This window comes from Terrapene carolina, unplaced genomic scaffold, assembly GCF_002925995.2.
Source record: "Terrapene carolina triunguis isolate 2854851 unplaced genomic scaffold, T_m_triunguis-2.0 Scaffold112, whole genome shotgun sequence".
NCBI classification, from domain to species: domain Eukaryota; kingdom Metazoa; phylum Chordata; order Testudines; family Emydidae; genus Terrapene; species Terrapene triunguis.
The window spans coordinates 13,442,023-13,458,709 of record NW_020664463.1 but is presented as its reverse complement, the minus strand read 5'-3'; the positions used below and the strand labels follow the sequence as shown (position 1 = coordinate 13,458,709).

Genomic DNA, 16,687 nt, shown 5'->3' with positions numbered 1-16,687 from the left:
TAATATGAAATATATGGCAGAATGCAGGTAAAACAGAGCAGGAGACATACAGTTCTTCTCCAAGGAGTTTATTCACAAATTTAATTAACACATTATTTTTTAACAAGTGTCATCAGCATGGAAGCATGTCCTCTAGACTGGTGGCTGTAGCATAAAGGGGCATACAAATGTTTAGCATATCTGGCACATAAATATCTTACAATGCCAGCTACAAAATTGCCATGCGAACGTCTGTTCTCACTTTCAGGTGACGTAAACAAGAAGCGGGCAACATTATCTCCTGCAAATGTAAACAAACGTGTTTGTCTTAGCGATTGGCTGAAGAAGGAGGACTGAGTGGACTTGTAGGCTCTAAAGTTTTACACTGTTTTATTTTTGAATGCAGTTATTTTTTGTACATAATTCTACATTTGTAAATTCAACTTTCATGACAAAGAGACTGCACTACAGTACTTGTATTAGTCGAATTGAAATATACTATTTATTTTGTTTTTTACAGTGCAAATGTTTGTCATCAAAAATAAATATAAAGTGAGCACTGTACACTTTGTATTTTGTGTTTTAATTGAAATCAATACATTTGAAAATGTAGAAAACATCCAAAAATATTTAAATACATGGTATTCTATTATTGTTTAATAGAGCGATTAATCATGTGATTAATCACGATTAATTTTTTTAATCGTGAGATTAATCACGACTAATTTTTTTAATCGCTTGAACAGCCCTAAGAAGTGTAAATTAAAAGTGTTATATGAGGTACTCTCATTGACGCATGTGAAATATAGGTGTGAAAATCATGTTAGTGAGGAGAACTGCACCACTTTATCTCCACATAGGGACTGTCTGAAGGATCTGCTTGCTGAGCAGCTGCACAGGAGTCCCTGCACTCCCCCTGCACTTTGGGAGGAAAGTTTTCGGTGCTAGCCCTGCATATGCCCAGTATGGAAGATTAGGTCAGAAGAGAAGCTGCAGATCTGCATTTACAGAAACCAATGGTCCCAATATCCTGGCAATGTGGACCCAGAGGTTGCAGCAGCTCACGCCCTGGCCCTGTGTTGGGGGGAAATCATATTAGTCAGAAGTATTTTTAAATAAAACGTTTTCCAGAAAATTGTGTTCTAAAATAGTTTATAACATGGTTAACTGGTTTATGCTAGCCAAAGAAGCCAGTGTAGAACCTATTAGTGCTTTCTGGAAACAGCAAGGTTTGAAAATAGTTCCAGCTAACATATTTCCCTTCTATTCCAGATAAGGGTGGCCTCCAGGATGGTTATCTAGGCCCAGTGCATTTTTGTGGGGGCATGGAGAACAAGCTTGCAGTGCTGCTCCCTTTGTAACATCTGTTCAGCAGCTCATCAGGTTATTTCAAGTTCCATTTCTATCAAATCTTTCACCTTTCAACAAGCACTGAAAACACTTAAAAAACCCCAACCCAGTGACCTTAGTGTTTTATTGTTGAAAAACTAACAATGGATATAGTGACTGCACATAACTTTAATTGGGAGTACTAATAAAATTAATTCAATTCTATTTATTTATATATATAAAAATTATGGATAAATATTAAGAAACATTTCATTTTCTTTGCTCTCAACAATAGCAATTACTCCTCCCATACTTCCTCCTGCATTTTAAAATAGAGTATGGTCTCTGAAAAGCATTTATGAAGATCAGGTTTTGTTTTACTTTTTTAAGTTATCTGACAATCATGCTGTAATCTCAATATTTCTGTAACCTGTAAAAGGAAGGTTTCAGTCAAAATATGAACTTCAATGCAGTAAAAATGAGTAGTGAAAAAATCTGAAATACAAATTAAAAAAAAATATCCCACAATGGGCCAAATTCTTCATTGGGATGGAATCAGACCAGGAATTGATTTGGTCCAATAACTTCTCTAAATTAGCACTCAAATAATCATTTCAGTGTTATTTGCAGTTATTTTCCTTTTCCTCCTGAGAAATGTTAATTATAAAAATATCCCCCAAACCAAAACCATGAATTAGCAGCAATCTCTATATTTCTCATTAATTACAAGGAATAACAATCATCAGGCTTATGACTTACAAGTATGTGCCATCAGGACAATATGGGTTTGTTTTAATGCACAAATATCTTAACTGGAAATTTGGGGAAAAACGTAGAAAAGCAGTGAAAGTTAATCAAACTTTAATATTTCTATAAACCTTACATATATTTATATTTCAGAGAGTGGATGTGTCTCATATGTCACCGGCTAGTTGTATTAAACTGTGTAAAATATTGGCCTGTTGGAAAATTTGAATACACTTCCTCCTGAAGATAAATTTTTCTAGAAATAAATCAAATAGACTCAATTAGTAAATGTTTTAAATTTCTGAACATTTTTAAAAATAAAAAAAAATAATGTGAAATACACAATCCTGTACAAATGTATTACACTATATACATTACTACATATTTTAGTTGAATACTAAATCAAAACACATAAATATAGCTCAATTTTCTCATGTTGACATAAAAATTCTTCCCCCCCCCCCCTAAAATCATGTTCCCAAAATGTCACTATGCCAGTGTTGAGAAAACAGTATTAATATAGCCTTAGAATTCTTTCATATTGTTTTAAGACCAGGAAATTGTCAGGTACAGGAATTTCTTGCACAAAATCTAGGCATGCACTGAAAAATCAAATAGTTAAAGACTGGGATTTTGACACTGGCTTGCAGTGATTTTTTTTTTTTTTTAAACATGCTCTTTTTAGTTTTTCTTTATCCTCACAGCAAGCATACATATCTGTCCACTGTTAAGCTAGTTTATGACAATACTTGATGGTTCTTTATGGCTGAACTCTGCCATTGGGTCTTATCCTGAGCTGTTGTTGGCATAGCTCTACTGAACTCAATGGAGTCCCATCCTTTTTGATTCCAAGAGAGTGAGCTGAATCATGTAGACATATATAGTATTAAGAATACTTTCATTGTATTTATTACCCTTTTCTGACTATTACAAAAGAGAAGGTTAAGGGGTGACTTGATTACAGTGTGAAAGTATCTACATGGGGAAGAAATGTTTAATAACGGGCTCTCCAATCTAGCAGAAAAAGGTTTAACATGATCCAGTGCATAGGTGCCGACTTCTAGTTTTCCCTGGGAGTGCTCCACCCCGAGGGCCCGCCTCCACTCAGCCTCTTCTTCCAATGCCCCACCTTCACTTCATCTTTTCCTGCCCCCGCTCCACCCCCTCCCAAGACCCCCACAGCTTGCTGCTCTCCACCCTTCCCCAAGCCCTTCCTGAGCTACCGAACAGCTGTTTGGCTGCAGCCGCCGATCAACTGTTTGGGAGTGCCCCTGATTAGCTCATTGGAGCACCCATGGGGTTGGCACCTATGATCCAGTGGCTGGAACTGAAGCTACACAAATTCAGACTGGAAATAAGGTGTAAATTTTTAATGGTGAGAGCAATTAACCATTGGAACAATTTACCAAGGGTTATGGAGGATTCTCCATCACTGACAATATTAAAATCAAGATTGGATGTTTTTCTAAAACATATGCTCTAGGTCAGGGGTTGGCAACCTTTCAGAAATGGTGCGCCGAGTCTTCATTTAGTCACTCTAATTTAAGGTTTCGTGTGCCAGTAATACATTTTAACGTTTTTAGAAGGTCTCTTTCTATAAGTCTATAATAGGTAACTAAACTATTGTTGTATGTAAAGTAAATAAGGTTTTTAAAATGTTAAAGAAGCTTCATTTAAAATTAAATTAAAATGCAGAGCCCCCCGGACCGGTGGCCAGGACCCGGGCAATGTGAGTGCCACTGAAAATCAGCTCGCGTGCCGCCTTCTGCACACGTGCCATAGGTTGCTTACGCCTGCTCTAGGAATTATTTTTGGGAAGTTCTATGGCTTGTGTAATACAGGAGGTCAGACCAGATGATCATAATGGTCCCTTCTGGCCTTGGAATCTATGAATCTTTTCCCCGCTTTTCTATCTTTATTCTGCTGTCTATGTGCAATGAACATAACGTGACACTTACACAATGACCTCAGCAGAAATTGTCAGTATTTGAGCCATTATTCCAAACAGTATAACTTAGGAACAGTTTTCCTCATACTACAAAATTCAGACACTCGCTCTAAACTTGCAATTTTTTAAAATGCAATCCATGTCAAAACATCTTATGACAAGTACAGCAGGCTCGCTAAGCAATTTTATAATGCCAAGCTGTTGTGTCAATGGGAAAGAGTTTATCTGATATAGATTAACCGCTCTGTGCACTTACTTTGATTTCTGGTCCTGGGAGAGTTGTGCATTAGCATTATCCAGAGTTCTGCGAAGTTCTCGATTTAGTCGCTGTTGATGCCGCTCAAAAAGAAGTTGTGCTCTGGCGGCCTGTATACGTTGCCTGTCCCACTCTGCATTTCTTTGCCGTTCTTCCTCCTGCAGCCTCTGGAGGAATAAAAGAAATGTTTGCTTTCTCTTCACAATCACAGATAAAACAATATTTAAATAATCTTATTAGCAAATTCACTCATGTGATGAACCCATTTGTCTTTAACGGGCTTGTTTCATCCCTGCTATGGCAGAAGGATGAACATTGCACCCTCCTCCACCAGCAGTAGTTGATGTGTCCTGGAGGAAATTCATCCCCAGGGGAAGGCAGGCAGTGGTTTCATTACGCCCTCCCCTAGGGGGTTATACTCAGGGGAAGAAAGCTTTTAATGCAGTCAAAGCTCTCTGTAGGAGACTCACCAAAGGATGGTATCTGAGAAGATTAACTAAACTGGTGCAAATCTGGTCAGACTGGCCATGTTCTCTTCATGGCCAGTGCTATCTACATTTGAGGTTGTGCTGGCAGCTCAGTGTCTCCTTGTAGAAAGGGGGTTGCAGTGTAGTTGTAGTACTGTGCACTTCCTCCTCCAGGTGGATTTCAGAGTAAATCAAGCCCATTATCTGTTGTCTTGGCATAATTTTTGACCCAGAAACTTCCTTCTCCTCCAATACACCCTATATTTACAAATTTGTCTATCACTACCTCCAATCATATTCCCCTTGTGCATCACAGCTTTGATACCACCTTTTAGACAGATTCAGAAGAGGCAGCTCTATACTGTGTACATCTGTCAATCAAAATTAAACTGCTTTTGGTGTCTCTGTGAAAAGACATAACACAGTTGTTCAGGACTGGTGAAACTTAAAAAATTAAGTTAAATTAAAGTTGGACAACTCCTTGTCATATTAACTAGCTCCTTTATGATGAACATTAACACGCTGGTATGAAACACAGCTCCTGGAATTTAAAACAATGTATCTATTGACAGATCAGTCTCTAAAAAATTACACGCAGAAGACTATATTAAAAGAACATTATTAAGGTTGCAATGTCAAGCACTCAAAAGTTAGGATATGCCAGAATTAAAGTTGCTTTTGAACCTTAACTTGCCCCCTTATGTATATGAATTAGGATAGTATGTGATTATGTAATTAAAGATGATTTTTTTCGGAAGGACCCCTCTTTCATTCAGTGCACAAAATGGATTGTGATCACTCAGTGAGCAGCAATTTCAGTATTTTCTCCTCTTTGTTCACTGTATGACCACATGCCCTATTTACTGCACACTATTTAAACCCTTCTCTGAAAAGAGAATTATTCATTTTCTCATGGGGTTTCCTCCGGCATTCTGGCTTTCCTCCCTACCCTGCCCATATTCCCCCACCAGTTTACAGTCCCAGCCTCCTTGTCCAAATTTCCTAGTTTCTCTATATCTCTCCAGCTTCTTATCAGATCCAGTGTTCCCCTCCCCTTACCTGGCTATCAGTCCCCTCCACCATTTCCTTCACCAACTCCCAATTCCAGCCTCCCCTCCTGCCCCCACTTGTAGTGTCCTTCCTGAGCCAGTCCCAGTCTCCCCCTGGCTCTCACTCCCAGCCTCAATTGTCTTGCCCAGCCTGTCCCAGTCTTCCACCCCCAGCTCCCAGTCTCTCCTCCAGCCCCCAGTCACAGGTTTACTCTCTCCCACTCTCCAGTCCCAATCTCACCAGGTTCCTTGTTCCAATGTACTAATTTCTCTCCCCTCCAGTCTGGCTCTTGTCCTTTTGCATTCTAATTAGACAGCTTACTACTCCATGCTTCCTTGGTGCCAGCAGGACAGTTATTGAAAGAACAGGAGAGTCAGACTCCTTGAATTCAATCTAGTGCATGGCCCTACCCCAGCCCAGAACATCTGGGAACAGCAATTCCAAGGAGAGGCCAGCTCCCAGAGCCCTCAGCTGAAACCTGCTCATTCACAATGTGGTGCTGGTGCATATGCAGTCTGATCAGCACTAGGAGTTGTGAGGGGATGAAGCATGTTCAGGGAGAATGGAATCTTCACAGATTTTGGCTGTTAAAGATTTTTCAAAGGTTTATAACTTGGCCAAATGTGGGTGGATTTTCATAGGAACAGCAAAAGGAACATCCCTAACACAAAGAATACCCCTGCCAAATTTCAAGTCCCCACTACAAAGCATGGGGGCACTAGAGCTTCTAAAAGAAAATGTTGCCAGAATTTAACATGGCAAAACAACATATTTTTCTCTAGCCTTGTTCTCGGAAATGTCTGGACCATTTTGGTTGAACTTTTCCAGACAAATCCATCCTGAAGAAGACGTGTTGCATGGAAAAATTCAGACCAATCAGCTGAAGTCTGGCTGTTACGAAGCTATAAGCTACTGAAAACAGGATCGTATAATGTGAAGTGTCAAGCCACCTTAATAATTGGCGGTGCTACCAGCCCTGCCTATACTACTACTCCAGCTAATAATACAGATAAGCAAATGGGTTTGAATACCAGTTTCTCCAGAACTTGTTGCTGTTGAGTGTAACGTATTGCCATCAACTGATCCTGGTTCATTCCTTTCCATCGATCAGTAATCACACGATGTCGCCCAAACGAACTGGCTGCTTGTTCTGGGTTTTCAGAAAGCAAGTCTCCTCGAAGGAGGTTGGAAATTTCAGCCACATTATCTTCTTCTTCCTGACGCTTTTCTAGCATTTTTCTTTCTTCAAATTCTGCAGCCTTAAAAAAAAAGTGTATATGGGAAGAGAAAGCTGAGACCATTTTCTTTTAAAAGAAAATCCTGATTTAATACTGCGAGAAAGTTAGTGAATCAATCATCCTATCACTGAATTTTCTTTCCAAACTGCATGTGATTGTCAATAGCATCGTGTAAGTGTACTATGTTCATGTGGATTAAGAATGCTGCAAATCTGAAGGGATGTCCCCTTATTGCTTTCATAGCTGGGACCAAAAGCAATTTGGAGAACTAGCTGTATGTTGTAAAACAAATGCCAGAATTATGTCAAAATTAATTCTACATTTATTCACAGACGGAACAAGCAGTCAAGCATACTAACATGGACTTGTTAGTCAGATGTCAGACATCACATGGAAGAAAACAGACTAAAATTCACAATTCTCAGTTACTAGTTCAAACATCCTAAATACATATTCCAAACAAAAATTATATGGGTTTCATGATTAAGCACTCAAAAATCAGGAAATGCCAACATTAAGTTTGCTATGCTCCCCGGTGTGAATGCATTACAATACAGTCTTCAAGTACATGAACACATGCTAATACTACAAATATATTCAAATTATATATGTCCTACCCAAATCACTCAACTCTGGCTACTATCACACTCCTATCACTGTCGCTCCTCAAAACTCCTTAGCCACATGCTGACTACAAACATGCTACTCTCAACATTTGTTTCCTCACTACCATATCAGCCCACATAACTTCAGACATTAAATATGACTTAATTTTAAAGGAGCTGCTCTTAATTGGGGAAGAAAGTAGGATAAGATTTTTTTTATGGGCGGGAGATAGCAGGAAGACTAAAGTTAAATGGAGTGACATAGTGGACAGCGTTCGAAGCTGAGTCGGACTTTGTTCTAGACAGTTCTCTCAGAGGACAAAGGCAAAAAGAAGAAAGGGCAATATAGTAACTTGAGAGAGCTTCCTGTTAATTCAATAATTACCACATCCTGGGCTAATAAAGTCTGAGACTGAACAGAAACAGTTTAGTGATAGGCCTTGAAGTATATATAGGATCGTTATTACCTCAAACAGCAAACAACCTCAAATGATCACTGACATTAAAGCCTGTATAGCTCAATGCAGAAGAAATATTTGAAAAGGAAAGCACCGAAAGTGAAATAACAGGAGAATGTGCTCATTCTGTTTTCATAAAATATATAGCTTTTACTTACTTGATTAATTTTTCTTTCCCAGAATATTAACAACAAATAGTTTACATGTACTGTGCAAAGTATACAATAAGAAATATCACACAGAATATTTGTAAGTGAAGTAATAAAAAAGTATCTGACTCGCTCTTATTTTAGAATTAGAATTATAAAACTATTTAACAAATTATCGTTTTAACTTAGATCCTGTAAAAACATATTTTTAATCTAAAAATGTAAACTCCTTTGTGATGGGGTGTTTATCCCACACAGGTTGTAAAAGGATTAATATAGGCCTCAGACCAATTAACCAGCCTGGGTGCACCTGGAGGGTGAGCCAGGACTAATTGGAAATAAAGCCCAACTGGGGTAGAGAAGAGTTTTGGCTCTATAAAGAGCTGAGTGAGCCCTGCTGGGGAAGAACCAGAAGAGAAAAGATAGGAAGTGCCCTCTCTCTGGGAAGCAGCCTGCAAAAAAGGCTGAGATTGAGAAAGAGCAGATACTCTTCTCCAGGGATGAACTGGAAGCCTGAGTAAGATGGAGACCCTGATGAACTGGAGCCTGTGGGAAACCCTGAGTAATGGGAGGAGTGTGCCTTGGATCAGGAGACTGACTGAACCAGGGAGAAGCAGCAGCAGAGGCACTCCTTCACCAAGGTGATTGCCTGCTGAGTTGGTTATATATATATTTTTGTTGGATTTTGATAAAAGACACTGTGGCTCTGAAAGGTGGGGGAAATTGAGGCAAAAGTTGCTGTAGTGCCACAGCCAGCCAGGAGGGGACATCATGGTGCAGCAATTTTGCCACATCCGGATAAGATACTATACTCTATTTTAGCTCAAGAAAGGAATTTCCACTTTTAGAGAGATTAAAATAAATCAAGCAAATCAAATTCAAAATGGCAGCAGAGCTGAACTTTAGACACATCAGCCACTAGCTCTGCCATCTCTATGTGCAAGAATTAAGGGCTAACTCCTAGTCCCACTCAAGTCAATGGCAATGGAAGTTTTGCAACAGGCTTCATTGTGACCAGGATTTGGCCCAAAATCTACTCCCTTGAAGAATTTTCCCATAAGTCAGTAGCTTTTTATTCCAGGAATAAAGGATTATACATTTCCAAGAAAACAGAAAAACAAAACTTTTCAACCTAATGACCTTTATGAACAATTATCTAAAATATGATTTGTGTACCTGATGGGCATCTGTTCTTTTTAGCTAAATAAATAATAGCCTTACTTTAGTGAGCACTTTTATTTTGGGATAACTCCAGAACTAAATAGTAATTTATAGAAAGGATAATTTGGATGGAGCCTACATATCATCTGTGATGTCCTGTCCCTTTAAATATTTGAGCACTCTCCCCTCCCCACTGCAAAGCATGTTATTGTTAGTTTCACTTTTGCAGCTAGAACAATAAAGGGAGCACAGCTTGACAGCTGTGTGTCCATCAGCTCCCTCTATGTCTGTATCTAACTCCTTCTTTGCTGGGTCCAAAAATACAACAGTGGCAGCAAGGACCTTCTATCCCAACAAGTGTCCAGTGCTTCCATTGCCTGAATAGAACAACAACAAGAAAAAGTAAGCAAAGAATAAGACTTTGAAAAAGGGGACAAAATTCACTTAGAGGCACTGGGTGACAGCTTGCTGTTTTTGCTTCTGGGACAGTGTGAACCAGCCAGCTAGAGAGGAGGAATTAGGCAAATAAAGATACAACCCAAGATAAAAGTACTGCAATTACTGCTGGAACTGCTTAGAGACGAGATGGGGAAGCAGCTATCTTTGTTGACCAGTGTGCAATCAGGTAGAGAGAGAAACGGCTGAGCCTGCACTGAGAGTCTATAGCCAGCAGAGGGATCCCAGTGCAGCCAAAAGGAAGAATTCTGCATTTTGCAGTATAAGCACACAGCCAACAGAGGGTGATCCAGTGAGGATAGTGCACAGTTTAAAAAAAAAAAAAAAAAAAAAAAGGGGGGGGGGGGGGGGGATTTCCCTGTGGAAGAGACTTCCAGGAGGCATAAAATTCAAAATGACAGCAGTGAAATGGCACCTTTTGTGGGCAATGTTGATGAATTTGATGACAGCCGTGACTCATGGGTGGTGTACCTCGATGTTTTGAGTAATTTGTAACCTACAGCACCATTCCTGACGGACAAAGAGTTTCAACCTTGCTGACAATAATGGGTCCAAAGGCATATGGACTGCTGCATAACCTATTGTCTCCAACTGTTCCCAGAACTGCCACGTACACTGCAATTACAGCAGCAATGCACAAATATTTTTCTCCTATCCCATCGATGATAGCAGAACAATATCGATTTCATCAGCGAAATCAGAGAAGTGGAGAGTTGGTAGCACAGTTTACTGTTGCTCTAAGGAAGTTGTCAGAGCATTGTCGGTTTGGACAAACATTAAGTGATGCCCTGCGTGACCAATTAGTCTTTGGATTATGCAATGACCAGGTACCGACTGTATTAGCACTTACATTCAAGAAGGCTGTTGAAGTAGCAGTTGCCATGGAAACCTTAGGGAAGAATTATTTGGAATTTAGTGTGAACTGGAAAGTTACCTCCTACATCGGCAAGACAGAGGATCATGGGAACGTAAGGATTTTCCATGTACCCATGGTGCACAAACTACTCATGCTGAAAAGGATTGCTGGGCACGCCAGGTTATTTGCAGAAAATGCCAGAAGAAAGGACACATTACTGTGACCTGCCACACAGTTCAGCAACAAAGGGTAACTGTACATCCAAGAAGACACCTATGAAGGATGAACCTAAAAAAGGATGGAAGCTGGGAATTCATAATATGGAAAATGGTACGAGCTCTAATGACACTGATCAAGAACCAGCACTACACGGGTTATTGCAAGCTGGAGTTAGATATGACATCTGGATCACACTCTCGATTGAAGAAGTTCCTACAAGAATGGAGTTTGATACTGGAGCTGCCATCTCACTGATTTCTGCATCTACCTTTCACCAGACATTGTCACAAGTTCCTCTGGAAGAAACCTCCAAGGTTCTGAAGACCTATATTGGTGAAAAGTTAGTCCCAAAAGGGGAACTTCAGGTGGAAGTTCAATTAGATAGACAATCAGTCATTTTACCCTTGTATGTGATTGAAAGAAAGTATCCATCATTATTTGGCAGACCTTGGCTTGAGAAGCTCAAGGTGAATTGGACAGAAATGAAGGCAATCAAGAAATCATCCCGAAATTGTCAAGAAATACAAACAAAATAAGAAGTGCTTAGTACCAGACCTTATTGCACTGAGGGTGCTGCCTTGGTTTAAAAAGCATTATGAATTTGTTGAGAACTCTAACTGCTCCCAACAAAGGGCTAAAAGGAATGCATTGGCGATGTTACTGAAGGCCTTGTGACAGTCTCGCAAAGGACCTAGAGTGACTTGGATAGATTGCTGAGGATATACCAGAATCCAGAATTACTGTTTGCATCTCTGTCACAAATGCAGGTGGGGAAAATCACAAGCCTTGCTTGGAGTCAGTGGCTTTGATAACAGCTATCTGGAGAGCTACTGGTTCCCTCTCAACACCACCTGGCTTGGCTTCTTCAGAGGATATGCGTCAGCCAATAAGTCAAAGCTCAGTACTCCTGACTTCAAGCATCCAGGCTCATTTTAAGCCCTCTGGGCCAGCCTTAGGCAAATGTTACAGGAGTCTCCTTGGAGTGCCTTGAGCAGGACTTAGGCCTCGTCTACATACCAACTTGCACCAGTTTAGTTAAACCATTGCAAACCCCTATGTGGACATTTTATTTTGGTCTATGAGTGATTTATTTTGGTTTAGCTAAAACGTGTTTGTACTAAACACACTAAACCAAAATCTGGCTTAACCAAAATTAGCATGTCCACATAGCATTTTGCACCTTTTAACTAAATCAGTTTAAAATAACACCATTAGATAAACTGGTGTAACTCTGCATCTTGACAAGCCAATAGAAGCATTCTCCACTCTTTCTTAGATCCCAGGGTGACATATGGTCCTTAACTTTACAGTTAACTCCAAAGCAGACAATGCAATGGATTGATCGTCCATCACTGACCTAGCCTTGCTGGGAGGACATGGTTAGAAGCCACTGCGTGGTTTCCTTCTTCCTTAGGTCCACAAGAGATTGATGTTCTGCAACGAGAACATAGCGCAAAACAAGAAAGAAAAGCAGTGTGCTTGAGTTGAAAAGAAGGTATATCAGGGTACCAAAGTGAATTTCTGAAGCACCGCACAGAGGCACTGAAGCAGGCATTGAAGAATGTATAAAAACTAACACCAAAAATGCCAAGGCATGTTCCAGAAACATGCAAAACACAAGTACTGAAGTGCCACAAACAAAGGTTCTGGAACACTAAAACAGGCACCAAGTGCCAGCAAACATTGGCACCAAAGTGCGAGGCAAGCATCAAGCACCCGCAAACTGGCACTGAGCAGACATGAAAGTGTTGCAGACAGAGGCAACAAAGTGCCAAGGCAGGTGGTGAAGTACCACAAGGGAGCGTAGGAGCCAAAGTGCTGCAGCTGAGCACTGACCAAAGAGCCTGAGGCAAATGATCTCACAAAACTAAGGTAAAAGACATGTGGACCTGCCTGAAAGACCTGGATGCAGAAAGGATATCTGACGCGCTATGAGCATGCCACTGAGAATGGTAGGAGCTGAAACTGGAGAGATGCAGCTCCTGCGTGGAGTTTCTTTGTTGACTGAAATCAAGAAGGAACTGACTGGAAAGTACCAAGGATAATGGTTAAGTTCAGCAGTGCTCTACCCCACTACTGCTGCCTGAGGGACCAAAACTCTTCAAGAGTTTGGGAAGTTCCAAGTGCCTCATGATAACAAGCTAAGATCTAGGAGTGAGAATCTTGACAGAGGAGATATCTATATCTATACAGACTATTCTGTTTATTTTAACAAAAGTTTCTCTTATCTTTATTAGCTACCTAACTTGGAGTAGAGAGCCATTATCAGATTATACAGCAATGTAGGTGAGACCAAACTTCTTAATTAAGGGCAAAGAATAATGAAACAAAGACCATTATTAATTGGTTAAAGAGATTTGCCTGTGCAATTATTTAATAATGGTCATTTTTTTTAATTCAGCCCCAGTTTGGGGCTCTTTTAAAGTAAGATCATAAACTAATCATCATAATTATTCCCTTTTAGGGGGAAAAAAGATGGCAGCAGGGAAATAAAGAGAAAGAAGAGTGTTGACAGTGAAAAGAGGACCAAAGGAAAGCCAGACAGCTACATAAGAGGCTAAGAAAGGAATAATAGGATAGAGAAGGAAGAGATGAGTTGAGAAAATGGGAGAGGTCTAGGGTTTTGGAAGGGCACTACAAAAAAAGATTACCCCAGAGGGAATTTAATTGATTATTCGGATTCTTCCAAAAATGATGACCATATAACCATACACTTATCTTGGTTGTTTTGAGTGCAAATTGTTATTTGTTCCATTGCTACCAAGTTCACCAAATCAGAGTACAGGTCTTGGGAGCTGGGTGTATTTGGAACTTCCCCTGTTGTAGAATTAGATGTTTGGCTACGATCAGAGCTCTACCCAACCAAAAATTCAGAGGATTTCCGTTTCCAAGACAGATTGGTTAGGCCTAGCATGGCCTGGCCAGCCTGAAATTCCCCTTGATGGAGAGAAAGAAATTGGCTCAAATATTTATCTCTGTCCAGAAAAAATAGATCAAAAGGCAGTCCCACAGCATGTGGTACAAGTTAGTGCCTGCAGCCTTGCAGCACCAGCATTTGTCAGACGTGGCTGCTCCAGACCTGAAAAGTCTAGATGGAGTCCAGTGCATCCTCCAAAGGATTTTCTGCTAGATCAATCTTAACTTCAATTCTAGTCAGAAATGGTGTATATTGGAACAAATCTGATTCCACGGAATGTTGGTAATGGAAATTCACAGCTCATGTTCCCAGTCACTGCTGATTGCCAATTTGCCTGATAGGCAGGAAATATAACCTTTTCAGAAAGCTCCAGAAGCCGGGGGGGGTCTGAGGCTGCAGAGGCATCTGGCCCAAACTGGTGTTGCAGGGCATACTTAAATTAAAGATATTGACGTTCCTTCTTTGGGTCCAGTTGAAATTTCCCCCTAAGGCGAGGAAAAAGCATGAAGTAATTGCTTTCAGATAGGTGGCTTATGCTCATCCCTTTTTGAATCCAATCAGGCTATAGGACGGATTTATAGGCAATTAAAATTTTGGAGTTATCTGAATCTAAATGTGATAAGGGATGACATTTAAACTTAGAAGCAACCAGATACCAGGCTTTCCTAATTGTCAAAATTGTGACTATCTTCTCCTTAAGGACACAGCAGAAGTCCAAGTTTAGGGATCATTGTAGTGGTGGGTTTCCTCCTCTGTATACAGCCAGGCTGGAGAAGCCTGGGTGTTGTATGGAGAGCTCGGGGAGAGCGCAGGTCAGCCATTGTGTCACTTGGCTCAAGATTAAGGATACACAGCAACGCCTAAGGTTGGGAAGACCAAAGTCTCCTGATTGACAGGCAGCTGCATTTTTCAAAGGATAATTTGGCTTTTGTTCCCTATACCCCACAATAGTCTTTAAAATGTTATTAATTCTGAAAAAGAACAGAAGGGGGAATATAAACTGGCAAAGAGCTTAGATCAAATAGAAGTCTTGGGAGGACATTCATCTTTAATATTTTTAACTCTACCCCGAAGTGATAGAGGAAGGCTTGCCATCTATGTAAATCCAAAGCTATGTATGTGATTAGACTGAAATTAATTTTGACTATTTATTTCATGTTCCTAGGAAAGAAGACTCCCAAGAACCCGATTTCTGGCTGCTGCCAGAGAAAAGTATTATCTAAAAGGGCAACATTATGCACCCCTCAAGAGGTACTGAGAGCCTCTGACTTGTGCTTGTTAACTTTGTACCCTGAGATTTTCCCAGACAATTCAACAGTTTATAAATCATCATCATATAAACATATTTTCATTCCCTGGAACCCTATTTTTATACTCCAGATCCCTGGGTTTGCTCTAATTTGTATTGCCAATGGCTCTAAAGTCAAACTAAATAGGAGGAGGGACAGACCTGTCTAATACCACGATGGAGACTGAAAGGAGGGGAAATGTAGTTATTTGTTACAACATGGGAGCTGGAATTGGAGTACAAAGTCTAATCTAGGAAATGAAAGCGATCAAATCCAAATTTTTGTAGGATGAGGAACAAATACCTCCTATTTACTCTATCAAAGGCTTTTTCCATGTCCAGTGACAGAACAGCCATCAGCTTCAAGGGGTTAGCACACTGATAAGATGACAAGTGTTGCTCAACCTGTGTCTCTCTTGTATAAAACCCACCGAATCTGGGTGTGCTATGTACCTCACTACTTCTTCTAATCATCCAGGTAGAATTTTAGAAAATATTTGAATGTAAAAATTGATTAAGAATATTGGTCATCTGTGTCAGGTTTAAGGATGACTGAGATTAGGACGTAATTCATTGAAGGGGGCAGAGTACTTTTGCCAAAAGCTTCAGTGTATAATTCAGCCAGTTTTGGAGCCAGGGTGGCTTTGAATTGGGCATAAAATTCATCTGGAAAGTAGTCTATGGCCAGGGCCTTACCTGATTTCATGTTGCCTAGGGTAGCCATAATTTCAGAGGTATGGAACGGGGAATTGAGCCAAATTTTTTGTTCTTCAGTTGGCTGGGGGAATTGCTGATTTTTGGGTGTACTCATCAAATAACTGATCATCAGGGGTCTTCTTCTAAATACAAGCATTGGTAGAAGCTGGAGAATTCATTAATAATTTTTTAGATTTGTGAGTATCTGACACTGACTTCAGTGAAATGAGTGGGAATTTAGTTTTTAATGAATTCATTCTAAGTCTATGTGCTAATAATTTCCCCACCTTTAATTGCTCGATTCCCAGCATGCTTGGTTTTAATTTAAACAATGCAAATTCAGCCTGAGCTGAAGTTATTTTATTAATTTCATATCTGAGACTAGTTACTTCTCAGAGTTTATCCAAAGAGGGGTAATCAGCATAGCTGAGTTCTGCCTCCTTGAGCTTTTCCATTAAAGTCATCAGTTCAGTCTGTCTGGCTGTCAATTTGTGGAAGGAATAGGATATTATCCTGCTCCTTAAGTCATTTCTTCCCCACAGACTTTTTCAATTGCATCTAGAAGTAAAGAGGAGTATTAACCGCCATCTTCTGGTAGCCTAGTTTTTCAGGAGATGAGAGCTACAGTATCACAGGGGTGTGATCAGAGATGATAATGGCTTTTATTTAATTATTAATAACACAGCTACCAAGCTACCTGTTGCCAAAAAATAACTATTCTGTGAGTATGTGGAGTGTGGAGGTGAGAAAAAAGTATAGTCTCTACCTGTAGGTTGCTGCAGCCACCATATGTCCTTTAAACCCAATTCCTCCATCTGGATAATAATCGTCTGCCTAGTGGAGGATGGGGATCACTGAGGTCTGCTTG

At 40.1% G+C, this 16,687-nt stretch overlaps 1 protein-coding gene across 2 annotated transcripts in view; it reads right to left on the bottom strand.

The window, feature by feature from the left end:
- Positions 1-257: 257 nt before the first annotated feature.
- Positions 258-16,687, bottom strand: part of RIBC2 (RIB43A domain with coiled-coils 2) — a 31,096-nt gene continuing 14,666 nt past the window's right edge. The window contains exons 5-8 of one of the 2 annotated variants that reach the window (XM_024204430.1): positions 6,808-7,035; positions 4,260-4,426; positions 2,192-2,311; positions 258-280 (exon numbers count right to left, since the gene is read on the bottom strand). In XM_024204430.1, coding sequence (XP_024060198.1) covers positions 2,230-2,311; positions 4,260-4,426; positions 6,808-7,035 — 477 coding nt within the window. In that variant the 3' untranslated portion in view covers positions 258-280; positions 2,192-2,229. Of the gene's footprint in view, positions 281-722; positions 2,312-4,259; positions 4,427-6,807; positions 7,036-16,687 lie in introns of those variants that run through there. The other variant, XM_024204429.2, reaches the window with a different exon arrangement.